Source organism: Nuphar pumila, chromosome 9, assembly GCF_984573655.1.
Source record: "Nuphar pumila chromosome 9, dmNupPumi1.hap1.1, whole genome shotgun sequence".
In the NCBI taxonomy this organism is placed as follows: domain Eukaryota; kingdom Viridiplantae; phylum Streptophyta; class Magnoliopsida; order Nymphaeales; family Nymphaeaceae; genus Nuphar; species Nuphar pumila.
In genome coordinates this window covers 116,951,217-116,978,885 of record NC_143257.1, presented here as the reverse complement: position 1 = coordinate 116,978,885, position 27,669 = coordinate 116,951,217, and the positions used below count along the sequence as shown (strand labels likewise).

General features: G+C 37.5%; 1 protein-coding gene across 1 annotated transcript; it reads left to right on the top strand.

Moving 5' to 3' along the window:
• The first annotated feature begins 1,717 nt into the window (after nt 1-1,717).
• Nucleotides 1,718-20,624, top strand: LOC149829006 (zinc finger CCCH domain-containing protein 31-like). Its single transcript, XM_090017862.1, has 3 exons — nt 1,718-1,934; nt 3,029-3,089; nt 19,595-20,624. The coding sequence occupies exons 1-3, from the start codon at nt 1,835-1,837 to the stop codon at nt 20,334-20,336; spliced, it is 903 nt and encodes a 300-aa protein (XP_089873988.1). The 5' UTR covers nt 1,718-1,834; the 3' UTR covers nt 20,337-20,624.
• Nucleotides 20,625-27,669: the final 7,045 nt, after the last annotated feature.

Below are 27,669 nucleotides of genomic sequence, written 5' to 3'. Positions count from 1 at the left end.
TGACTCACTTGAATTCAGTCTAGCTCAGGTGTTTGAGCTTACCTTAAGTGACCTTCGTCCAGGTCAAGTGGGCTTGACCCAGATTAAAACCAAAATAAAATAAAAAAGAAAAAACTAACTTAATTAGTAGGTCAAGTAGACTTGACTCAAATGGACTCATGCTACGTCAAGCAGGTTCAAGCTCACTTCAAGTGAGTTTGGTCTAGACTAGAATCAAGAGAAAGAAAGAGAAGATAGGAAAGAGGAGAGAGAAAAACTAAAGAGAGAAGGGAAGGAGGATGATGATTTTTTTTTAAAAGGTGTGTGTGTGGGGGGGGGGGGTATTTATAGGCCTTGGATGTAGGCTCCATCCCAAGGGATAAACATGTTGTTTTTTTTACCCTTATCTTTTTGGATGAGGACGACTACATCCCTTAACAAGATATTTTGTGTGAGATATTTATGTAGAGCTTATGAGTTATTTTTTTAGGGCCCGTGCATTTTAGTGGTTTTGCTGATATTTACTAGACGAAACAAACTGACTCTGCAAAATTCTTTAATTTTGTCCAATGAGTCCGATATGATTCCCTTAATATTTGAGTATAAATCGCTAAAGATATATACATCTTAAGTATAATTGACTCTGCAAAATTTTTTTGTTTTGCATTTTAAGTCAATGTGATAAAATTATGTAAAAATATATCTTATTTTTATTAAAAAATTTATTGAAAAATTGCTGATCTTACATGTGCGCTCCGGTTTACACCCCTGAGGGTGGTTTCCCCATCTTTAGGGGGAAAAGGAGTGGAATATATGGTTATAACACTATATTTCAGTTTTGAAATTAGTATATTTTTTTTATAAGCACCATTTATACAATCCTAGCATTAGGATTTGAACTTGCAACGCCCCCAGCACAAATTTGGTGTTTGGATCCCGTCTTCTTGATGCATATCAATACCAGCAGTTTTCCTAATGATACCGGCTGATAGTGATGCAATTGGGTCAGGATATGTGTAGTGTCAGACTTTATTCCATACTAGAACCAAAATTTCCGTTTCCGATTATAATTCAACTCTGATCTCACATTGGAATCCGAGATTCCCCAAGAAATGAAAACCTATGATACTGAATCATGTGATTACGACCCAAAGCCAACCATCCACTGTTTATTCAATTCTGATCTGAATTCAAACAGACACGAGTATATTTTTTCACATCTGCCCCAAATTCTGATATATAATTATATATACATATATATATTATATATACCAAATTTTTAGCCAATCACCAGCCTAATGGGGTTTAAAAGGGTTTTTCCTATTTTTGTCTAAAATCTGACTATACAGATGCGATATACATGTTTGATTTTTTAGGAATCAACTCTTGAATCATCGGACTCCTATGCAAATATAGTTTTTTATAAGATTTAAAAACCAATGGTCTATATTTTTTTAAAATATTGAATATTTAAAAAATCATATATTTTTTTTTATAAAAAAAACATGATCCAAGTATCATTTTCTATCGACCATGAGGAAAACAACCCAGAAACAAACACCTATTTACTTATGTATTTTCTGGAGGTAGGCTCAAAAAATGGTAGATCCGACAATGTGGGTCGAAAATCCGATCCGTTTGCATGCCGGACCGCCCGGACTTGAAAACCAGGATAGAGTCGAATTGATTACGCATGACGAGTCCCCTCGTTGGCGTCTTAGTCTTTCCCTCGCGCCTTTGTGCCCTCTTTTCTCGGCCCGAAGTTCTCTCTTTCTGTTAGGGTTTATCTAGGGTTTTTTTCTTTTCTGTGGTTTTCTTCTCTTTCCTTTTAGGGTTTTGTATCTTAGGGGGGTCTATGGCTGCGGAATCGGTCGGAGCCACTCGGAAGAAGGCGAGGCAGCCCCCCGCCCTCAGCGCCAACGGCGGTTTCAAGAAATCCAAACACTCATTCCCTGGTAAATTCCTGCCCTTTCTCTTTCCCTTTCTTCTCTCGTCTTCGTTATCGCGAGACGACCGTCTCTTTTCAACGAAATGAAGCGTTTCTTTCTTCGATTCGTTGGTTGTTTTTTTTTTTGTTTGGGTTGCTTCTCTCCTTTTGTGATATAATGCCGTTAGGGTTTTGCTTTTGCCTTGTACCCTTCCGCTCCGTTCGTTTTTTTTTTTCTTTGAGTTAGATACTTTTATGCTGTGCGTTTTTTTTTCTTTTTCTCTTTGCTTCCTTAGTTGAGGTTCCCTTTTCTCTTCTTCGTTTTTCTTTAGCAATTTGAAGGTAGCATTAGTTATGGGTTAGAGTGTTTTTGTCGAACGGAATGACGCTGTTACATGCTTGAACGATGTCGCTTGGGTCGTGCACATATTTAAGCGTTTTGTCATCCTAGTTTCATTTTCTTCGCCCTTTCGGTGTTCGGTGCTTGTTTTTTGGGTTCTGTTAGTTTCAGCACTTGTTCGGGTTGAGATTTTCTTCCGTATGCTTCTATTGTGTTAGTCTAAGAGAATAGTTTGAGATTTGCTTCCGTATGATTCTATTCTGTGAGTTTCACCACTGGTTAGGATTGAGGTTTGCTTCCATATGCTTCTATTCTGTTAGTCTAAAGGGATGCGTGTTTTACTTGGTAGCTTAAAAATACATTTTGATCACCTTAATGAAGAGGAATTTCTCGGTGCATATCTCTTATTATGCTTATGAAGTTTTGGTGAGGCATGAGATTTTCCATTGCACATAGGATTTTCAGGGCCTTTTCTTATGTGCATTCAAATGGTCACTAAATTTCGGAATGCATATTCTTAATGCTAAGGAGTGAATGCCCTTCTTATTTTTGACGAATGCAGTGATGCTATTTAATCGCAAACCATGCCGACAGTGTATATTAGTTTCTATTCCTTTTGAACTTTAATAATTCTGCGTAATTATTTAAAAGAGGTTGTGAACATTGGTAATGTTTTCTTTATTAACGGCTGAATGCATAATTTTGAGTCTTTTGTTGGAGTATCAAGATCAAGAAATTTGAGGACATTTAACTGAAAGAACTTAACTAATGTCGTGCAACAGAAATGGAGTCCTTTCAAACTGGTATAGGAACCAAATCAAAGCCATGCACCAAGTTTTTCAGGTTCTAATCTAAACTGATGCAAGATAACTATGCTAATTGCAACTTTTTTGTCATTTTTAAATATTTAAATACTAGTGAACTTGATCTTACAAGTAGCATGGATAAATAAACTGTTCTTAGAGCTAACAAATTGGAAATATAAGTTGTGATACAGGTTTTTGCTGCTTGTTGATCTAATTGAGTTAAGAAAGACATTTGAACAGAGAACATGGTTGATTTCTCAGAATATGTTTGGAATTGGATAACCACCTCAGCAATCCATAACTGAAAAAGAAGATATTGTTGGAGCTGCAAGGTTCCCATTGTCATATGCTGTTCAATTTGGCTTAGTTGACAATGTTTAAAGTCATCTTCTACCTATCACCTTCACAGAGCTGTAGCATAAAATTCATTGGTTGCTAGACCATAGCATTTTAACCATAATACTTTTTGCTTATAAGTGGTTTCTCCAATGTAAATGTCATGTCCTGGGAGAAGTTGCTTTCATTTTTCTTAGTTTTACGTTGCACATATCTATATTTTCACATCTACTGGTTAATATGCATGCATACAATCATCTCATATGTGCTCTTGTCTGATATTGCATGTGGTTCAACCCTGTTTCAAGTATTTAAAAAAGGGTTTTTAAGTGGCTGCTGCATTTAGAAGACTGCTTAAACATCATATATTGTAGGTAGAAAGTATAATACATGTTCACATTCATGCCTATATGTCTGTCAAACATATAGGTTTGTATGACCCAAATTTCCTAATGTATAGTTAACATTAATCATACTGTAAACAAACTTAGGTGTCCTCGAAGCATACTTTGCCTAACTATATCTTTGCTTCTCATGAGAGAGAGAGAGAGAGAGAGAGAGTTTTTATGGAATGTATCATGTTTATTAATGTCTTTTTTATAAAGAAAATCTTCAAATGCAGTATATTAGCAATATGTGCACAATGTCTTCTTCTTGAAGGTTTATTTTGGAAATATTTCAAAGCGTAAATGTTACAAATCGTCAAGGTTTTCTTTGGGGAAGATCACATGCTTCTAAATTTTCTTAAGAGAAATCTATGGATATTATTAGGATGATACTTGTGGGCATGGTGTGTATGTGTGTTCATGTATATGTGCACAAGGGTGTTGATTTATTCATGTCTTTATGGATGTGCATATGTTTCATACACACACAGACATGTATATGTGTGTGTGGTGGAAAATGTTCTTGTACACAAGTTTGCGATACAAAAGTAATACACTAGTTTTTTTCCAGTACCGTGCAGCATCAAATTGGTTGAGACCTAATAGATGGTGCTAGCCACCATGACTGATAACCTGTCTGACTGGTTTCCAGCTTACCTGACACTGGAATTTGCTAGTCAAACAAATAGAGTTTCAGTGTTTAAGCTGGAACTAATACTAGCCAAGTATCCATATCAAGGGTATCTATATAAAAAACCATCCTACATTTCTCTTCCATGGCAAGTATGGATGTTGGTAGATGCATCACCCTTGGAGATGGTACCAAGCTCACATATTTCCATTCTCACTGTCTCCAGAAATCTTAAAACAGATAGGTACTCCTACTACACCCAGGTAGGCAAGGTTGTGCATGTATGCATAAGCACGAGTGCACACAAAGTTTAAATCAATGAATGATGAGTAGTTTTTTAAATTTTTTGGACATATACAAAATGTTGAGGAACTATTTCCTGATCTGATGATGATCTGACTATCTTATGTGCAATCAGAATTGATTTCAGATTTTTTTCTCATAATGACAAGTTTTTTCAATGATATTTCATAATTTATGGTTTTTTAATAAATAATGATTTATGGTGTTATCAAATGTGTAACAACAACAATTTCCTATTGATTTTGGGATGTTGTACAACATAGAGATGTTCAGTCAAAGTATTTGGTAGCTTTTATGGTTTGGGAGACGGATATTTAAGCAGGCCAGGGTCTTCTTAGAAAGCCGATCTAGGAATTACAACATGGAACTATGTGTGCATGCATGCCAATGTAATGGATATTCAGGTCAATGCGAGTTATTGATTGTGACCTTCTGTCATATTTCCTTTTGTGTCCACTTAGAGTTGTATCATTATCCTTACAACATGACATGCTGCATTTGAATACAAGTAGGGGTGTCAATGGGTTGGTTTTGACCCGAACCAGACCTGTACCAAACCCTATAGGGTCAGGGTTTGGTGATAAAGAACAAGGTTGTATATATTGTATTGTAGCCCATATAGACCGGGCCAAAAATAAGATACGTATCGTATCATAGATAATTGTAATTTTTTTTTAAATTCTAAAAAATTTGAAAAAATCAGAACATACTAGCAAAAATTCTAAAAAATCATAGCACTCAAAATAATGATGAAATTCACAAAATGCAACCATAAAATCACGTGTGAAGCATTTATGTCTCTATGAACTACATAACACATCATCAATAATCAAATCTCACAAGAACAATGCAAAATAGTAATATCTTCAATTAAGAACATGCCACAAAATTCAAAAAAAACAAACAAACAAAAAAAATCAAGTTTATGAATACTTTAACAATTGCAAATTACAATACATAACCAAGTTTTTAAGAAGTATACAATCAATCATCATCATTATTATCTTCTTGTTTTTTATCTTCTACTTTAACATTCAAATCATCACTATTTTTACTATAAAAAAACTTTTTCTTTATTAAGTCGATATTAATACAGAGCAAAGCTCTAGAATGCTTTAGATTTGTGCAATTGGATTTCTATTTCCCAAGAGTCTAGTTGAAGATGCAATTTTTTTTGAAAGGCATGCTTGGGGTTATGCAGACCCCCACCAGTTATTATTCAATGTACCACTGGGGTTTGAACCTGCAATGTCCCACCACAAGGAGACGTGCACTGACAACTCCTACCAACCACACAAAGCCTGTGTTCGTAAAGATTGATACACTTGGTGCATGTCAAAAAATGAGGAGCTTCCCACAAGAGTAGAGCCATCCTGGCTAGTGGCAACCATAGTTTGTCATCTAACATGGGACAACGATGGTTCGAAACCCATGGAGGGTATTCTTTGCCACCAAATCAAAGTTAGGTATACTCTTCGGTGGGCAAGAGGCCTCAATGGTTTTAGCAACCGAATGGCTGCCAATGTGGTGGGGGTTTTCATTGTAAAAAAGAAAAAGAAAAATTCCATCTAGGGGCCAACCTTTCGCTCTGAATTCCAAATATGGGTCACATAGTTCTTAAATTCCAAATAGGAGCCAAATTTTGCCTGAAAACTGTCAAATAGGGACTTAAGGTCCATTGTTATTAGAGGCATTAAGGCGATCATGCAACAATCTACTTCCAACAGTGTTGTAAATACCCTCGACGAAGACAATAAACTTTCAAGTGTCAAACTTCACCATAACTCACACTTGCTGTGTGTTATGTCCCAATTAGTCTGTTATGAATTGATTGGTGAAGGACAATGCAGAGAACTTGAAGCGTTCACACTACTGATATCATCAAAGAACAAATCATCCATCAGAGAAAATGCGAACCAAGACAGTTTGTGTTCTGATAGCAGTCTGGGCGACTTTGACGATGATCAAAACTGGCAAGCAAACTCTAATAACAACTTGAGGCAACTTTGAGACTAGTTTGGTAAGCTCTGATACTAGTTGTCACAATCTTTTTTTCTACACTTTTTGTATTGCGCATAGAGGGAGTTTGGCAGGTTTGGGCCATGCGACACACAATTTTCCTTGGAGGAGAAGCTGCGTAAGCCTGGCGGAAGCGGATTCGAGGCAGTGTATATCCCATGCACGCTTAGCACAACAAAAATGTCTTAAGCAACATAGTTGAACGGGTCGATAGTGGGGCAATGCCAACGTCTTTGGTTGTTGCTGCTACAAGGGTTGTCCTCCTCCTGAGGTCCTCCTTTGTTCATCTGCCACTTTCTTGCGACAATCTCGAATGTAGTGGCCCATCTTGCCACAATACAAAGAGTCTCCGGTCTCTTGGGGGCAAGGCTGTTCTGGAAGAGGATGATTGCATCTTGGGCAGTTAGTGTTGGATTGTGGATGGGGTTGTACTTGCTCTTGCCGACGTGAATTTTTGGATTGAGGGGCAGAGTTTTTTCTTTTGAAAATTTTCTTGGGTGGGGTATGGTGGTCGCAGTGCTTGGCCACCAAAGAATTGGTGCAAGTTACCATAGTAGTCTCTGGACTCGATGCATTAGTTTTGTTTGATTGTGGTGTGACTCATTTGTTTATTTCAGTCATGTATCCATTGATCCACTAAATCATACTTTAGAGGTACATAATCCATTAGGTTATAACTTGTAACTCCTTTTGTGTAACATACATACCAAACTTAGAAGTAGAAATTGAAGGACATATCCTACTCGATGTGGCAGAATACAATATTGTATTGGCCATGGATTCGTTACATCAATACCATGCTCGAATACTATGTCATAAAGGAAAGGTGATTTTATCTTGACCTGGAACACCCAAGGTGGAATTTAAGTTGACTAGACCCATTGTGGAGAATCGAGTAATATCTTTGTTGAAGGCCTAGAAGTACGTGAAGAAAGGATATACAACCTTTTTGGTTAATATCAGCTTGACATAATCAAAGACTGAAGCTATCGAAAAATTGGAGATAGTTCAAGAATTTTCGGATTCCCAGAAAAATTGCCAGGACTTCTTCCACACCGAGAGATGAAACTTGGTATTGAGTTATTACCTGGGATGATGCCAATCTCTGAAGCACCATACAGGATGGCACAAGAAGAATTGAAAAAACAATTACAAGAGTTATTGGACAAGAGATTCTTCAAGCCAAGTGTATCACCTTGGCGGGCGCTTGTATTATTCGTGAAGAAGAAAGTTGAATCGTTGAGATTATGCACCGACTATAGGATAATCAACCGGGCCACGATCAAGAGTAATTTATCTATTGTCACGTATTGAAGACTTGTTTGATCAACTACAAAGAGTTAAGGTATTTTCAAAAATTGATCTTCGATACGGATATTACGGAGGAAGACATCTAGAAGATAGCCTTTAAGACGAGTTATGAGCATTATGGGTTCGTAGTAATGCCTTTCGGACTCACTAATGCACCAACAACTTTCATGGATATGACGTTTAGAATATTCAAACCCTAAGCCTACTTGGACATGTTCTTAATCGTATTCATTGATGATATTTTACTATATTATGAAAGCGTGGAGAAACATCGGGAAAACCTGATAATCGTTATGGAAATTCCAAGAGAACAACAATTATATGCTAAATTCTTCAAGTACAAATTTTTGTTCAGAGAGGTTTTGTTTCTGGGACACGTAATCTCAAAGTATGGTATAGTCATGGATCCCGCCAATGTAATTATTTCTTTATTAATCTATGAATAATTGAGATTTGAAAATTTGTGATTTAAATTTGACTTATATCGTTATAATCAGATTTCGGATATCATACTAGGTAGAAGCAATTTTGGATTGGAAACAACCAAAGAATATTTCAGACATTCGCAACTTAAGATATTATCGCGGATTTATACAAGACTTCTTCCGTATAGCGTTACCCATGACCTAGCTTTTAAGAAAATGAGTCAAATTTGAATGGGATGGTAAATGCGATAAAGGTTTTCAAACCTTAAAAGAGAAGCTTACCAGTGCACCTGTGCTAACCTTGCCCTCAGGACAAGAAGGATTTATGGTGTATACTGATGCCTCGGGAACCGATCTAAGTTGCGTAAATTGTACTCAATTTTTAAACGGTTTTCACTCATTACGCGGGATCATTTGAAGTCATATTCTTTCAAAATAACTCAATAAAAGCAAGAAATAAGGTTTTTTTTATCTTAACCCACTTCTTTTGGGCGAAAAAACAGTGAAAATGCGCTCTTGATGAAATCACGAAACCCTCTCCCCGGCGCAAAGATCAGCCTCCAAAATGGTCTCACGACTCCTAGTGTGTGTGGGAAGTTCTCTAGTATGTTCTATACGAATCAGGGTTTCGGCCCTCAAAAGCCTTTTAAAACCCAAACACTTAAAACCTTGGTTTTGCCCTTTTTAAAGTTCGCTGGTATTGTATCGTACGATATGATACAGCCCCGTATTGTACAACACGAGCCTTGCATCGATACAGTATGTATCATATGATACGGTACAATACAAACATTGGTTAAAACTTAAAATCAATATTCTGGTGCTGTTTCAACCACAATTGGATTTACTCCCCTCCACCCCTTCCCCTCCTTTGATGTCCACCATAGTAGGCATCATAATTATTATTGTTTAGTATCTTATGGTTGTTTTTGTAGGAAATTGAGTTGTACATATTGAGAATAATCACTCATACAGTCATACTACAATAAAATGAGCCTCAAATTGAGAATGATGGGTATGAAGTTTTTGTGGTCACATATTGCCAAATTTGTAACCCTTTGAAGACCATGATAACATCTTTTGAATGTAACATTAGTGAAGTTAATTGATCACATATAGAGTATTTTTTTTAAGTACAGATACAAATTTAGTTTTTCTATTGGTTTGCAAGATGCACAGATTTAGCCTGAGACACTTAATTATCAATTATGCCACTCTGCATAATTCAACTAGACATAATGTATATTGCTTTTCCCAATATTTTTGTTGATATGATCAAGTTGATCCATCTGATGAGTTCTCAATTGTTCGCTACCTACCCTTCCTATTCCAGCTTTGGAGTAAGTACAAATTACCTGTCCTCTTTGAAAAACTTCTTTTGCAGTCGATCAAGTGCACCATGTATATGATTTCCTAGATAATAGATATTTTGATGCATTCAACCTAATTTAACTTAGGGAATATTCGTTGTAAAGATTGCATTGATGGATGAAGAAGAAGAGGGATCCATTCTAATATATCTGATAACACTAAGTTTTTGAAAGTGTGGATTTGCTGTTCTGCTGATATTAGCCAGATTAACCAGTTGACATCAGAGGTGACCTCAACAATTCACTTTATAACACCAATGATGATATCAGATTGAACTAATAATGGAAGAGATAAGAAGATTACAATGGAGAGAACACTTAAAAACGACATGTCCAAACTTGTTAAGTGGCTCTGATCAAAATATGAACATGCATGTAGAAGACAAAAGGAGAAATCTACTAGTCGTGATCCATGATGTTTCATCTATGGTCACTGGAAAACACCAATTAAATTTCATTACTTATACTAAATGGAATTCTAGGTAGAGTATTACAAGAATATTGTAACAAACAAATTATAAAACTATTCAAGGCTATCAAAATTGCAAGCTCTTTGCAATATTTGACTCTTATAAGACCGATGTAACACAGGCACTTCTAAAAGGTCAACGTGCCTGTGGCTCACCCGCATCGGTGCTGCTGCGACACTTCGTGACTTCTTTAGTGTCAGGTGCAGTCAACCACACTGGGGTTCATTTTTATCCAAAACTAGTCTCATTTAGCCTTAGCCAGGTCGAATTTTATTTATCGTGTATATATATATACACACACACACACACACACACCCCTGCACCCAAGTTTTTGAAACTGCATTGTGCACCCTTCACACCCACAATCACACTTCCTTCACATAGCATAAGACCTGACATAGCCTGTTGAGGTTAATCGGGTTTGTCAATTTAGGCACTTTCATGTAATGTTACATCTGCAAACCTATGTATAATGCAATCTAGGTAGTGGTCTTGTTTATTATCAGAATCTTATTTATCCAATGCAAGGTTGTAAGTATAGTATCGTTACCCGTATCGGTCGGGCCCAAAGTAACATCGTATCATAATTTTTAATAAAACTTTACAACTTTCCAAAAAAATTCTAGAAAAGTAAAAAGAAAATAGCATAAAATTTTAAAAAATCATATCACATAAAACAATGATTTATTGCACAAAATATTACCATAAAATCACATATGAAAACAACTACATAATTTAAAATTTAAATTAATAACAAACCATGCAACTGATTAGTGACAATGTAAAGAAAAGGCAACTAAATAATTTAAATTTTAAACACAATTAAAGCCTTAACTAACAATATTAAATTCACATCTAAGTCATAACTAAATTACTAAGAGTTCATGATAACTAAAAGTATTACATTTAACCAACGTCTTATATGCCAATCTTCGTCTTTAAGTTCTAAACTATAAAGATTCTAAAATGAAACTATTTTCTAGCGTTTATTTGCCAAACATTATGACAATATTTCCTCAGTGTTGCATCCAATTGCCACCCTGTGATCTCTTTATCTTTGGCCATTTTTTTTGGCAATTGGGTCATCATCATCATCTTCGGAATCTAGAAGAATGGCGGGAAGTCCTTCATCTTTGCATTTTTGCAAATTCTTTTTCTTCGAATTTATTTTAGTTCAACAATAACATCAACATGAAAAGTGGCACGAATAGATAGAGAATCACATGGGCGTACTTTTTGATCTTTGACCTGCAATGTGTTGCTTAAATCTAGGCAGTCCACCTCTAATAATAGCATCACAAAACATACATCTTAAATTCATTGGTGACCCTAGTCGTGGTACATCATCAATGCTTTTGCGGCATTGCCATGCAAGATCATCTCTATGACATGAACGTGAAGAGTCCAAAGACGACATCGAAGGATCTAAAATATAACCAATTAAAAAACTCAATAAGAAGCAAAGAATAAGGAGCACCAAACACATTTCCCAAAAAACACTCAGTAAGAAGCAAAGAATATGAATTTTGTACCTTAACCCACTTCCTTGAGTAGAAAAATGGTGAAAATGCACTCTTGATAAAATTGCAAAATCCCTCTCTCTGGCACACAAATCGGCCCCCTAGTCGATTTCATGGAACTTAGGGTGTGTGGGTTTCCTTCTAACGGACTTTGGACATATAGAGAACTCGGTTCTCAAGAGGCCTTTTAAACCCAAAATGAAAAAAGGATAACTTTCGACATTTTCTAAGTGTGCTGATATTGTATTGTACGATACACATTGTATCATACGATACAACACGATACATGGGCATTTTATATGATACAACACGATACATGGGCATTTCTTACGATACACCACAATACATGAGTGTATTGTACGATACACCCGATACGGGTACACGATAAGAGTGTGTATCATATCATAAACCCAAAAGTAACGATACATATCATATGAAATGGTACGATACGTACAACCGTGGTCCAATGTAAAATTAGGTTATTGTTCATTTTTCTGATTTGGATTGGGCTAATGCCCTAGACACTAGGAGATTAATTATAGGATATTGTGCATATTTAGGAGAGAATCTTGTTTCTTGGAGAAGAAAGAAACATGAGTATTACGAGGTCAAGCATGGAAGCACAATAGACAGGTCTAATTTGGATATGAAATATTAACGTTGGTGCTGAGAATGGAGTTGCAAAGGTCAACATTTTCTGTGATAATAAAAGTGCTATAGCTTTATCAGCTAACCCTATTGGAGTAGCTTGCAATGATAGGACCAAACACTTTTAAATGGGTCATCATTTCATGTAGGAAAAGACAAGAGTATGACCATGTCAGCCTTTATCCATCTGGATTGAAGTAGCTCACCTATTTATGAAAGGATTATCAACATCTGGATATTTTTATTTCAAGGATAAAATTGTACGTGCTTGAGCTTGTTATATAACTTTTGGCAGCTTGGCTTCTCTCTTCTGTCATGCTATTGATGTTTTTGTCTCTTAAGTGCTTTAGTTTGAAAATTTGAGCTTCTAATACACTTATGAGGTTTGTGGTTCTGCTTCCTACCTTTGATATTGAAATTATTATGACCAAGAGAAAGGCTTGAGCAGCATAAGATTGGGCTTTTCGACCTAATAATCAGGATGAAAATTTTTGGGAGAAAATCAGTGCCTTTCTAGAATCTTTCATGCTTGTGCCTCTTTCCATGCCTTGGTTACTAAAATTACTATGGAGCAAGATTATAACATGAGCACGATAAGGGGCAGATGGCAGTATGTTGCTATACTGAATAAAATGGCATCCTGTAGAATTCCCATATATAATAGTTATTATAGAAATGGCTTGCCTGCTGTCTAGCACATTGATTCAGTTTCAACTCTGGCTTTCTTAGAGAACACTGTTTTATGGAGAAGTGAAACATCTTGTAGTGGCACCTTTTAATGATTCTCAAAGGACACTGCCCTTCTAGTTCTTCAAAGAATCTTTTTTGCAATATGTTAGGTATCGAGGAAAATCAATTATGGCCTTAAGGTGTACTAAATTTACTAATGAAGAAATGGCCAGGCCCTCTAGTTCTTGGGCAAACCTTTGAAGCATTATGTTAGGTATCAAGGAAAGTCAATTATGGCTTGAAGGTGTACTTATTTACTAATGAATTAATGGAAACATTGCCTTGTCGATTTCTAACAATATTATTTTCATTTAGGTCTCAAGCATTTAGGATCCATACAAATGAATTATCCAATCATTCCTTCTATTCCTGGTTTACCTTTCGGGTGTATGACTAATACCTTGGGTGATAAGGAGTCAAATTGTAGATAATTCATTTATGATTAATACTAGGGTTGTAAACGGGTCAGATTCAGGATGGGGCTTTTGCAAATTTTGGCTGTTCTGGATCTGATCCGATCTGACTCCCCAATGTATTTTCTGATCCCTAATCTAAACCGTTTGCATCAATAATTGATACTGCTATTTAGAGTTTAAGAGAGTCAATGCAATAGTTGTAAAATTTGCCTGTGATATTGGCTTAGTAATTCGTTTGAAAACGTTGATTGAGTAAAGCGAAATTATGTCATTAAACATGATGATATGTTTACGTTTGACTTGCAGGCTGTTTAGTAGTGGTAAAATTTTCTTATATTATGGTTTGTTTTATGAAGTTATTGTGCTCAAGTTGGTCCTATGTTGCAGTCAGAGGCTTTATGTTGAATGGGATGCTTTCATGATTGGAACAAACAGCAGGATTGCTTATATATTAGCCACGTGTTTGCTGATTGTTACCTTGTTTACTGTTTAGTTTGCTTCATGGCAGCAAATGTTGCCTGTAATTGCTAGACATTGATAGAGTCTGGAAACTTCATTGGTAAGTTTTAGGAAATCATTCTTCCATATTTAGTGATTCTTGTTATGATGTTTTACTAGAAATTTTCCTTAGATGAACAGAAGTATGTTGATTATATCAGGTTGACATATCATGAAAAACATCCGGGGACTGCCTGTGTGGAAGAAAATAGTTCCTTTTGTGGTTGTATATATGCATGTATGAACAACTTTGCCAAATGTTTCTCATCAGTGAGAGTCACTGACTTGCTGGTTGTGTGTACAAATTTCAAAATTTGAGTATCTGAAATTCTGATGGCTTTGCTAATTTTGATCTGGAAACAGTATCAAAGAACTATTTAAAGAGTATTTTATCAGGAAATGAGTATGGGTTGTCATTGGCGACATCTAAGTTGTGAATTTTACATAGTGAGTGCCTGCAAAATCCATAGGTGAGGAAGCACAATCAACAAAACAAAATCAAGATAATCCTGCTATCTTGTGCAGGAGCTTTCCAGACAGTGTTGGAATCGGCTATATTCACCAAAGATCATGTGCACTAAGAACACACATTATGATCACTTTATGATCCTTTTGTGATCTGTCTGGGGAAGTTCATGTGAAGTGTCTCTTGTGTGAGTCAGTGATTCTAACCAGGATCCATTGTTGGAGGTTGCTAGCTAATGATTGAATAGTTGGGTCAGATCTAGATGTTTTGTATCTTGAGTAGTTGAATTTGCATGCGACATTAACATGCTGGGTTTCAAGGTTAAATGAGTATCAATTTTCTTTACTATGGGCTAGAAAGACAAAATGTTTTGGTGGAATAATGACATAGGTCTTACTTAGGGTTAGCAGAAGCGTTATAGGACCTGGGGAAGCGCGAAACGTGGTACTGCTGAAACGCTATGGGAAGCGCCATATTCAAATGGGAAGTGCTCTTTCCCTTAATGGGAAGCTCGCTTTCCCCTTTTTCCTTTTTTTTTTCTATTTTTTCCTTCCGTTTCCCCTTTTTTTGCTTTCCCTTCGCTTCCAGGTTCACTTCCTAGGTCGCTTTTGGTTTGCTTTTCTTCTCGCTTTCGAGACTATTCTTGGCTTGCCTCTAAGTCGTCCCGCGCTTCCTGCTTCCTAAAATTTTGAAGTGCCTCGCTTCTCGCTCCCGCTTCCCCGACTGGCGACTCTGGTCTTAGTGAGCTATGAAAGGAAGAACAAGATCAATGAACCAGTTTCTCATATTTGTGATGTTGTCTCCAAACTTTACACATGTTATGCATCTTTCATTAGGCTTTATTCCTTTCTATTTTCCCTTTTTGCTGAATTTTTTCTCCAAAGCTTGATGTTGGCATGTCCGTGGATTGCTAAGTTGTCGTGCTTTCCTTTTATGTATTATTTTCCTTTAATGTCAAGTGCTAAAGTCATCATGGTCCCACATGCTTGGAAAATTTTTGTGTGGTTCGCTTGGAGTACATTATCGAAACTCTTGCATTTATCATCCCACCATTTCTATCTCATTCAGGGGGTGTTTGATCGCGCGTCCTGCACGTTGCATGGGATGCTGTAGACACACGGGACACTGTGGATGTGGGACGCCGTGACGATCAAACACTGGATGCGTTAGATGAACCCAGTGCGTGTTCGCCGTGCCCCCCCTGTTACGATGAGAACAAGATGGGGGATCACCATTTAAAAAAAACACTTGGGTGGAGGGGGGGTCTAACCCCAACCCTCTCTCCCTCTCTCTATCTCCTAGGCAGCGACCGAGCAGTGAGTCCGACGGCAGGCATCGAACTCTATCTCTCTCTTCCTCTTCTTCGTTCCTCTCTCTCCCCCTTTTCTTCTTTCTTCCCCTTCTTCTTCGTTCTTCTTCGATCTTCTTTGTTCCTCTTTGATTAGGGCCTTTTCTTTGATTTTTTATTAAGTTTTTTATTTCATTGATTAGAGTTTTTTCTTTGATTTTTATTGATTAAGGTTTTTTCTTTGTTTTTTATTATTTTATGCTTTGAATCAAATATCTTTAATTAGGGCTTTTGTTTAATTTTATTAAGGTTTTCTTTTGATTTGATTATGCCTTTTTTCTTTGATTTTCTTTGATTAAGTCTTTGAATCAAATATCTTTAATTAAGGTTTTTGATATTTAATTTGATTAGAGCTTTTTTTTTCTTTGATTTTCTTTGATTTTCTTTGATTAGGGTTTTAAATAAAGTTTCTTTAATTAGAGTTTCTTATACTTAATTTGATTAAGACTTTTTGTATATTTGATTAGGGTTGTTTTTCTTTGATCTTCTTTGATTAGAGTTTGAGTTAGGGCTTTCTATATTTAATTTTATGGTATATTTATGGTTTCTTTGATTTTATGGTTTATTTTTCTTGTAGTTTGGGGATTTTTGGATTATTTATGGCTTATTTATGATTTTATTTTCTTGCATTTTAGGGTTTTATGATTTATTTTATGTTTTATATTTGTATATAAAAAATATGAATTTTTAGTTTTTTCTCAAAATTACCCAAAATTTAAACAATATTTTGTACTTAGATCCATTTTGAGATACATAATTGGGGGATAAAATCCATATTTTTTGCTAAACTTTCTTAATTTTATCCAATATGACACCAATTAAAGCATTTATATATAAAAGAATACCAATTCTTATTTTCCTTAAATTGCCCAAATTTTAAACATTTTTTTTAGTTTTTAGATCCAATCCGATATCCATATGGTTTGGCGGATAGAGTGATGTTATTCATCCCACGATCCATATGTATTCAAGCTGTCTGCACAACGTAAAAATCAAACACTGGATACAAGGAGCATAACTTCTTGTTCAGTTGAAACAAATGCTGGACGGAGTACAGTTATTACAGAACAGACAGAACATAAGCATTCTGTCTGTTATGTTCTGCTGTTCCATCCAATCTTGGACACACCATCAAAGACACCCTCAAGTTCTTGTGTCATGCTTCCTTGTTCTTCTTTTGATATATTGTCCTGAAGATTTTCCTCACCTTCTCTCTTTCAATTTAATAGTTACATTTACTTCATGGATTTAGTTTCCTTTTTCTCACAGATGGTGGTTCTATCTATTTGTTGAGAACCTGTATTTCCTTTTTGTCATGTTTGAGAGGGTTAGTCAAGACATATTAGGATGGATTTTAATTTTTCACTTGAATTTTATCGGAAACCATCTCAGAAATTGATTTCTTGTATGTAGACAAAAAAAAGTGACAATTTTTTCAAGTATGGCTTAGTACAAAGATTTGGATAGCATGCAATAGTTGGTTGCCGAAGATGTCTAAAGTGTCTTTATAAGCCTATCCATTAGAAGGGAAGCTGGGTCCTCCTACGAGGGTTCCTCGTCATAAAAAAATTAGAAAGAAAGCAGGGTATTGTGATTTAATGTTTGAATGTATTAATAGGGATCAAAATAGGTTTTAGGACATCTGAAGTTAAATATAAGATGCTTTTGTCATTTCTTTGGACATCGTTTTAGTAATGGTGGTTGGTTAATTGTACTAGCTGATAAAGTAGGCGAAGGAGAGTTAGTGGCTGTGTATGGAGAACATCAGGCACTGTTTTATTTATTTATTTTAATGATATTTCCATTGTATTGTACGGGGGGCAGTTTTGATCTAGGTTGTCCGTAGCATGCCGTATCGTAGGATACAGAACGATACATATCGTTACTTTTGGGGTTTACGATATGATCGTACCTGTATCGGGTGTATCTTACGTTGCACTAGTGTATTGTGTTGTATTGTACTATACATGGCATATCGTACGATGCACCTTCAGCGTACTTTAAAAAGGCGAATTATTTTTTTTCATCTTGGGTTTTAAATACCTTTTGAAGGCCAACTTCTTCATTTGTCTAGAAGCCATTAGAAGTGCATTTTCACTCTTTTTTTCACCCAAAGATGTGGGTTAAGATAAAAAATTACATTTTTACGTTTTTTCAACTCAAGAAAATGAGTTAAGGTAAAAAATATTTATTATGAGTAAAATTACAAAGCGAGTCCATAAAAAGTTAGATCCGCGAAAATTAAAGATTTATATCAAGGTTGAAATCAGGCTTCACACTCCAACAAAAATGACATCAGTTAGAAATCGACATGGCAATGGGGCACTCAAGTAATGAGTGAAAACCGATTGAAAATCTAGTGCAACTATTGCCGTAATAATTTTGTTTACTTGGTATGAAAGTAAGAGTCTTGTGGCATGTTCTTGATTGCAAGATATTTAATATTTTGCATTGTTCTTGTGAGATAGTTGATGTTTGATGATGTCTTATGCAGCTCATAGAGTCATAAATGCTTCATATGTAATTTTATGATTGCATTTTGTGCAATTCATCATTATTTCATGTGATGATTTTTTTAGATTTTTTACTAGTTTTTCTAATTTTTCTTGATCTTTTTGGATTTTTTGAAAATTTTGTTAAAAATATACTATACGATAGTGTTACTATTGGCCGGACCGATATGGATAACGATGCCCTACTTACAACCCTGGTTTTGATTGTTTGGATTGTTCAAAATGCCTTCCATTATAAGAAATGGGAGATGTGTAAGGAAAAGCATCTTGAGTCTTCTTCGGTCTTTTTAACATTGTACTTGGAATACAAGCCCCATGCCTTATGGGAGACAACATGATGCTTTTGAAGGGTTTGTTGGAAACACCTCAGATTCCACAGTTGGTGGATAATAAACTGGAGGAAAGATTTGTGGAAGCGGAAACCTTGCTCAGGCATGCAAAGCCTCTGGGTAGTGAGAGGTGGATGAAGTATTGGGCATCCCTGGTTGTAGCTCTGGATGTAATTGAATAAAGAAATGTGGCATGCGAAGGTGATCCTATATAGTGGAAATGGCTTTATTTTGATGATATCCATTGAAATGATGTTCTTGCTGGACATAATAACATAAGTATTTGTTTTTGTCAATGTTAAAATCGGTTCACTAGGTGAGTTGGTTTCTTAAAAGAAATGGAAAAATCAATTCCATTTTGAATCGGCCCCCTTTTACCATCAGTTGACATGTCATTAAAAAATGTTAAAAAATATAAAAAATGATTTTGAATTGGCCTACAATCAGCTTCTTTTGAATTGTCTTTGGGCCAATTTGATCTGAATTGGCAGATTGAGGCCTATTCAGACCGATTTTGACAACATTGGTTTTTGTTACTCTGAAATTTGATTCGATTAGTGTACTTAAAAGTTCAATTATTCCAACTCTAGGTTGATTTAATTGACTGGCACTGCATTATTGGGTAATATCAAACAGTTCTGTTATTGCACTGATAGACGTCTGTCTTTACATAGCTGAAACTGATGTTGCTGAGCAATTCCAGTCTGTTAAAGAACTCAGATTCTATGGATATTTTGGAATTTCCTTTTTGGTGCCACCATTGTGTTTGTTGACTGCTATTGTGTTATCTTAGATTATGATTCTTACTGTGGTTTATGGTGCAGCACTTCTGGGTGCCCATTTGGAGAAGGCTGCCATTTTCTGCACTATGTACCAGGAGGCCTCAACGTTGTGGCTCAGATGTTTCAGAACCTAGGCAACAGTGTTTCTCCTGCTCCAAGGAAACAAGTTTCAGACGTACCTTCATCTCCTGCTGTTGTGAAGACCCGCATGTGCAACAAATATAACACTGCAGAGGGATGCAAGTTTGGTGATCAGTGCCATTTTGCCCATGGTGAGAGGGAGCTGGGGAAGCCAATAGCATCTGGAGGGGGCCACCAGATTGGTGGTGGTGGTGGTGGTGGTGGTGGTGGCAGATTGGCTGGCAGGCTTGAGCCTGCTTTCCCTCCATCAGCCAGCTTTGGAGCCTCTGCCACTGCAAAGATAAGTGTAGATGCATCTCTTGCTGGCGCCATCATTGGTAAAGGTGGAGTTAACTCTAAGCAGATATGCCGTGCCACAGGTGCAAAGCTCTCGATCAGGGATCACGAGTTGGATCCCAACTTGAAGAATATTGAGCTGGAAGGCAGTTTTGATCAGATCAAACATGCAAGCACCTTGGTACGAGAACTCATTGTTAGCATCAGTGCTGCTGGTGCAGTTAAGAGCCCAGGCGGACCAGGACCAACAGCTCCCGGTCCTGCCAGCAACTACAAGACTAAGCTGTGTGAGAACTACAGCAAAGGGACGTGCACCTTTGGAGATCGGTGTCACTTTGCACATGGGGCAGTCGAGTTACGCAAGTGAGTCGGTTCGCATGCTGTTTGATCCTTGGAAGCAGTCCAGGACGCGTTCTATTCAGTCTCTCAAGGAATCAACTTTATTTCATGTTCTAGATGATACCCCACTGATTGCAGGTGTTTGTTCTTTTAACTTGTGCTATTGTTTGTGACTGTTACAATGCTTTTTGAAAAGGGTGCTTTTGGATTTGATGTCGAAGAGTAGAATCTGTCGTTAGTAAACAATATGAAATATCTGTAGGCTTGAATCTCTGTTGAGTAGTTAATTATAGATGATTTGCTTGCGTTTAGTGGATGGATATCTTGGAGTCTATGTATCCCTAATGATCCATTTGGAAAAATTAGTGATAGACAAATAAGTTTTAAACATCACAGGAACATGAGGACCTAGGACTAAATATGAAAAATTAAGGGAGGGCTTCAAATACGTTTGGTATACTTGCTTCAATCCGACTTTAATCATGCATGTAAACAATCTCAGGCTTCAACCTTGCAGGGGGCACATTCTCTTACTTGGGAGTCCAAATTCTGGGGTCTGACCATGGTAACGGGATCAGCCATATGTCGCTTACACAGCGAGGTATTGCCAATTGATCCGAATAGCCCCAAAAAAGGTACCATGACATAGCACGATATGTTTTGCTCAAAAATCCCTATATTCTACTTTTTTTTTGCTCTTTTATATATTTCATTTTCCAATTTCCAAATGTAGTGGATTAAAAAATTGATTTTTGAGGGTCTTATTTGGGATTCTTCATTTTCTTCATTCAGTGCAAGTTTTTGCAGTTTGCACTCTATTGGCCATTTTTTTTTCAAAATGTGTTTCATACCACCCCTTTCTGTTTAATCCCTCTTCCTTTAACTCATGGTATAATCAAGGTTGTCTTCGGTGCATCTCAAAATTTGTGGTTTTTTATTTTTTAAACAAAATTCATGCTCTCTCTCTCTCTCTCATTTTTGGATATTATATATGTATCGACTTATGAAACATTTTCAACTAAGTTCACATGGATTTAAATATATGCATTTTTATGTTATTTTTTTAAGATTAAATGATGGTTGCTTATGGTGAAATTGATTTAGTGCCTCAAATTTTGCTGAGGTTTGTAATATTTTTAATAGTAGCTGGTTGGCGGATAGATTAGCGATACATGGGTTATACATAGCTGATATGCGCCATGGTTGGCAAATGATAAGTTACCATCATATTGACTTGTGACTGGGGGATATATACACATCACAACCAACGGGGGCTCTGCTTGTTTGGTAGGAGCTGTTAATGCACGTCACCATGTGTTGGACATAAGTTCAAAACCCAATGGTATGTTGTGTAAGCGTCTGCCTAACCCTAGCTTGCCATATATATATATATATATATGTTGAAATGGGTTCGTGTTGAACTAATTTGGTGCTAAAAAAAAATTGCACCGAAAATCCTATACTAGTGCACTAGAAGCACCAGTTAAGGACGTTTTAAAGGTTTGGGACCTTTACTGGTGCTTTTAGTGCGCCATTAAAGACCTTTTCAAAAACTGGGTTTGGGTTTTAGTGTGGGACCTTTACTGGCGCTTTTAGTCCACCACTAAAGGTCTTTTGGAGCAAAAATCGCTTTTTTTGATGTGATTTTTAAGTTTTTTGCATGCTGACCATCCATCAATGTGCGCAATGGATGGTCAGTGTGCTTTATCTCTGATTTAGCACGGACCCAGTACTCTCTCTCTCTATATATATATATACACACACACACACCACACATCACAAGTTTGAAACTCGGGAGAGGTGGTTCTTGTGCACAAGCCTAAACAACTATGGCCGTGGGGGAATGGGTTATAATTTTGTGCCTCTGGGCATGTGACCATAAGCTTGGCAGGTTAGTCTAACGAGACTAGGTTTTTCATATAAAATAGCAAAACAGAGAGGCAATTTCTTGGGAGCTCTCATTTTCTGATTATTTTTAAAGAAGAATGTTTGATGTAAAGGAGATTGGTAGTGGGCCTGGGTTGAAGGTGTTGGCTCCTTCGTCCCAGGTTCGACTCCCCCACCGGGTGTGCGGGCACCTTTTTCTGGTGGGCTTCATAAGGGTCTGGGTGTCCGTGACTCCACCTGGGGTATACCTTTTATGGCGGTAGGCCCATTAAATGACCCAGTTCTTGGCGAGGCTTCCTCGTCATAAAAAATAAAAATAAAAATTAATGTGATCCGCTGCTGAGGTAATGCAACACTTTGTTTCTCAAATCAAGGCAAGTATCGGGTGACTGGAGGCTTTAACACCTTTGGTTTTGATTTGTTGGTAGGGATGCAAACAGTTCGAAATCTGTTTGGATTTAAGAAACTACCAGATCCAAGCTAATCAGATCTTTGCCTAGTTGGTTTTTGATTTGTATATAGAGTTGGATTGGAAAAAGGTAATACCAAATCTGAATCTGATTAGTTCATAGCTATTCTTATTGAAAGTGGAAATTTAGAAGGCGTTTCTGTTAAATGAGAGAACTTAATGCAATGCATGGATTTTAGGACTGGATGGTAGAGTTGGGTCCATGAAGTGTTGCATTCTTCACATCCATTCTGGTAGATGATACTTTGAGGGTCTTAGTCAAAGGGATCCTTGATCTCCTTTGCTTTTTGTCTTGAACATGAAAAGACTTAGCCGACTGCTTGATAAAGCAGGAGAGTGCAGCTTTTAAAGCGTCCTCACATTCTGATTAGGGCTGGTAAATGAGCCAAACAATCTGAGTTCGCAGTGCTCGACCTTGATTCTTTATTGTGACCAGCCATGCTAAGTTCCGACTCATAATGATCCTGAGCTAAATGAGCCAAGTTCCAAGCTGATCTGTTAATAGAAAAAAAAAACATTGTTTCAAAGCTGAAAGTATAAATTTTTGTTTTAGTGCAGAAACAATAAGATTTTTTCTCTGAACTTCAAACCATTCAAACCATAGTTACTAGGAATTGAAATGGGTATAGGAAGCGATGCGTGAAGCAGAAGCGGGTAAGCCAGTGTTAAAAAGTAGAGCGAAGTAAGAAACTTAATTCATTTTGGAAGCGAGTGAGAAGCTAAAAAGAAAACATAAAGAAAATAAGGGAAAAATGAGTGGGAAGGGGCAAGGAAGAAGTGAAAATAAATAATAACATGAAAAATACAAAAAATAAGGGGAAAGCATGTGAGAAACGAAAGGAAAGTGCTTTGAGAAGCAAGTAGGAAGCGTGCTTCCCATAAAAGATAAGCGTGAAGCGAATTTTCCCCATGTTTTCCCTTTTTTGAAGAAGTGTGCCGCTTCCCGCTCCCCCCTATAGGGGCACTTCCGGTACCTATGCTGCAAACCAAATACTTCAAATCGTTTTCTCTACACTACAGGTGTAAAATGCATCTAAAATATATTCATTACTGTTTAATGAGCTTACATGAGCCAAGATGAGCGGAGCACCAATGAGCTCTTTACAAGCTGAACATGAGCCTAGCTGAGCAATGAGCAGCACGGCTTGTTGCCTATACCTAATCCCGAGGCTTTATACCTCTGCAAACTTTTTTTTTCACTGATCATGTATTAATTTTCAGCTTGGCATTAATTAGTAATATATGGAGATATTGTTGTATATTTTGGCTCTTGGATGTCATATCTGTTATAAAGATGAAATGAAAATAACAGTGGTGGTGGAGGGATTAAGGAGGAAAGCACACCTACTGAATTCGTGAATTTGAAAAGGGTTCACTTCTTAATGAAATATTTGTGTCTCACACTGGAGGAGAGCATTATGAGAGGTCATTGGGCAGGCCGCAGTAATGGAAAATAAAGTGTGAGGAGAACAGATCGAGTAATCGGCTTAGCACCTTGCAAAGGTACGTGACTCAAGCACTGACAGGCACATTCCAACCCCCCCTTCCTTCCAAAGGAGGCATGGCTGTTTGTGATTAGACCAACTGCCTTGCAAGGTGCTTGGTGTGATAATTGGATCCACCCGAGAGAGAGAGAGAGAGAGAGAGAGAGAGAGAGAGAGAGAGAGAGAGAGAGAGAGAGAGAGAGAGAGAGAGAGAGAGATGGTCAGCAAAGTACTTTGCACTTGCTCAATCTACTTTAATTATGTCAGTATTAACCTATATTTGTTTGAGTTTTTTTCCCCATAATCTCTCTCTGTTATAAGGCAAACCCAAACAAAAAGGTTCCATCCTTTGACATATGATACAATGGATCCTATGTTTTGTTGATTCTAGCCATCCAACTGATGCATTCAGATGACCACCATCAGTTCACATCCATGTGAGAATATGTACTAATCCTGGCCATTGGTTGGACGGTTTGGATTGAATGTAGGATAAATCCCGTCATATATCAAATGACGGGGTCTATACACCCAAAATCCTGGCCAAAACCATCATTCCATGCCCATTTTCCAAAATCATCCCTCCCCTTTTTGCCAACTCTGGCAAAACCATCCTTAAGGTTGCTACAAATCACGATAGGAGAGTGCATTTGCCCTAAACATTTTGAAATGTGAAATGGGCAGTTCGACGTCAGGAGCTTAGTTGCATGTTCTAATAGGGCTTTTCTTATGAGGTGGTAGGTGATTAGCATGAAGGATGGTGAGAGTAAAATATCGCCTCATCAGGTGACAATGGGAACAAAACCACACTTGGGCATTCAGGTTAGGGTTTTGGGAAAGGTTGGATCAAGATGTTCCAAGATTTTATCCATAGCATGAATATAAAGGAGATAGAGTGAGACTTTGGAAATGCTGTGGTTGGAGGAATGACCACTTCACAGATGTTAGGTTGCATGGCAAAATAGTGTGTTAGGTTAGGTAGGTGCATCCTCATTTTGGGTGGCCAACCTCCATAGAGGGGAAGTGCTTTCACTACTCTTGGTTTCACCCCCAACAGAAAGAAGGTTTGGTAAATTTTTTTCGAACATGAAGAAAAGTGACATTGAGGAAATACCCCAACGAAGAAGCATTTACAGAGTGGATATAATTTATGCTTAGATTAGGAAGGGATTGTACTCTCAAATGTACAAGATTATTACCAACAGGGGGCTCCGATCATCTGCTATATGGGCAGTTTGTGCAAGTCACCATGTGATGTTGCAAGTTGCAAACCCACTGGTGTATAGGTGGTTACGGCCTGGTAGTATGAACAGGGCGGACGGGTGAGTAATCGTAAGAACCTGCCTTTGGGAGGGGGGCTGCTAATACCCAATAGCTTACCAATGCAATGATCAGTAACTAGTTCGAGAGGATGATCAGCCACACTGGGACTGAGACACGGCCCAGACTCTTAGATAGAACAAAAACCCGCAGGGCTAAAACACCATTTTGAAATTCCAGAATTTAATTTGATGTTATTTCTTTCTGGATATATGTTTTTGACTATTTAGATTTTAATCTTAATTTTCTGTAATTTTTTTTTTGTAATCTAAATTTTTATTCTTTAGGTTTTGTTGGAATTCAACATGTGGATCTGAATTTTAGATCCTGTTTCTCGTTAGGATGTATTTATGACTATTGGAGGGTGTAATGAGTATTTGAGTAATTTTATTTGGGGTCTAGATATTTTCCTTTGAATTTGAAGTTTGGATCTATTTGGGTTGTCAAATATGTCTGTGTTCTCAACAGATCCCATTGAGTCCAAATAGCACTGTTGGACCCAACTCAGCCCATTGGGTAGGGTTGGGCGGCTCTTCAATGCCCAAAACAATGGTTTCTCTTCATCTCCTCTTGGGTTTTTATAAGGAGGAACTCTGGAAAACATGGGCAGCATGTTAGCCTTCATCTTTGTTGCCGTGAGAAAAAAAAAACTCCCTTGAAGAGTGGTGAGTATATAGATGGGACGCCCTCTTATCCTTCCTCCTTGGTGGCTGCCAGACTGCTTGTGAACCTCTGCCGGACGTCGACCTTCTTCAGGTCTGTTTGGATGCTACGGGTGTGGAACGCCATATCTTTTGCTTGGCCAGCGTCACGACGTCAGAGCTAAGCCATTTTCATCCTCTATATCTTAATGTGTTGCTGGTTTGATTGGGTGTTTTCATTTTCGACTGATGTCTGTAACAAGAAGCATCATGTGTATGCCTGATTTAAATATATTTTCAACCTGATTTTCTTCTGAGATTGCTGCTGTTACATATTGATTTATGACAGGGAAACAACTTGAAATTGACGTTTTTATGTTTTGGATTGTCTGCTGGTAATCTTCTATCTGATTTGCGTTAGCATTCAACATATATCCTGTGATAAACAAAGACAGGTTATTTTCCTGCATATTGAATTCTCGTTCCTAACTTATCCCCTGCAGAAATCGTTTTGGACTGAACCTATTTTTGGGATTGAATGTGGTATCTTTATCGAATCTGATTTTTTGGTTTGAAGTTGAGACCTGTTTGCTACTCGTTTTGACAGGGAAGAACTTTTGATTGGACGTCTTTTAGGTTCTGTTTTTTAATCTTGAATGAGTTGACATGGTTAATGTCTTAAACTAAATGTATTCAACCTGATTGACGTGTGTTACAACGCAAACGTGCATCTGAAGTGTATGCGCTGTGAATGCATATTTTTAGTCCTTTCTAGGCCAGGTACTCATTACGTGTTTTGCAGCTTTAGTTTCAATTTGATTTTGATGCGAGAAATAGCTTGGGCATCAAACTGCGTTCGTTGAATCTGATTTTTGTGTGTTAATGATGAATATTGAATCTGATTTGAAGTAGGTGAAGATAGTGTTAAATAGCTTGGGCTTCACTTTTCCTACATCTTTCTGGCTTCCAAACTTGCATTTTGAGAAAGATGTAGGAAAAGTGATGGAAAATGAAAAAACCTTGCCCATTTTTCGACCCTTGAAAATGTAAGAAACTTTCCCTTTGAGAGAGTTTTTCTAAAAGTATACTTTTTAATAAAAAACATTCCTCTAAGAGAGGAGTGGAGGAATGTTTCCTACCAAGAGAATTTATTTTTACACTCTCCACCACCCATCTCCCCATCACTATCATCCATCTCACAACCACCACCGGTCGGTCATGGGGAGGCCAATGACCACCCACCGACATTATCCCAGCAGGTGGTGGGCAGTGTTTGCTGCCATCCATGATGGACGGTAGAAAGGGATGAAGGAGGAAAGTGGACAGGGGTCGGGCGGCTCGTTAGCCAGCGGCCAGCCATGAAGATGGTGGTAGGCCACCGGGATGGGTCTAACCTGCTGCCCATCCTCTTCCACCAACCATGTAGTTGGTCGGTGGCAGGGATTGCCAAGGGCCATACCTCGCGCTGGTGGTCACCAACAAGGGTGCAAGAAAGGTGGTGTTCGGGCATAGAAGTGTCCGAGCGTGGGTACAAGGAGTACTGGCAAAGGAGAGAGCTGG

Excerpts from the sequence above, each read along its gene's own strand:
- LOC149829006 (XM_090017862.1), top strand. The coding sequence starts at position 1,835 with ATGGCTGCGGAATCGGTCGGAGCCACTCGGAAGAAGGCGAGGCAGCCC. Across the intron at positions 1,935-3,028 it reads ATCCAAACACTCATTCCCTG|AAATGGAGTCCTTTCAAACT; the intron begins GTAAATTCCTGC and ends GTCGTGCAACAG. Across the intron at positions 3,090-19,594 it reads CCATGCACCAAGTTTTTCAG|CACTTCTGGGTGCCCATTTG; the intron begins GTTCTAATCTAA and ends TTTATGGTGCAG.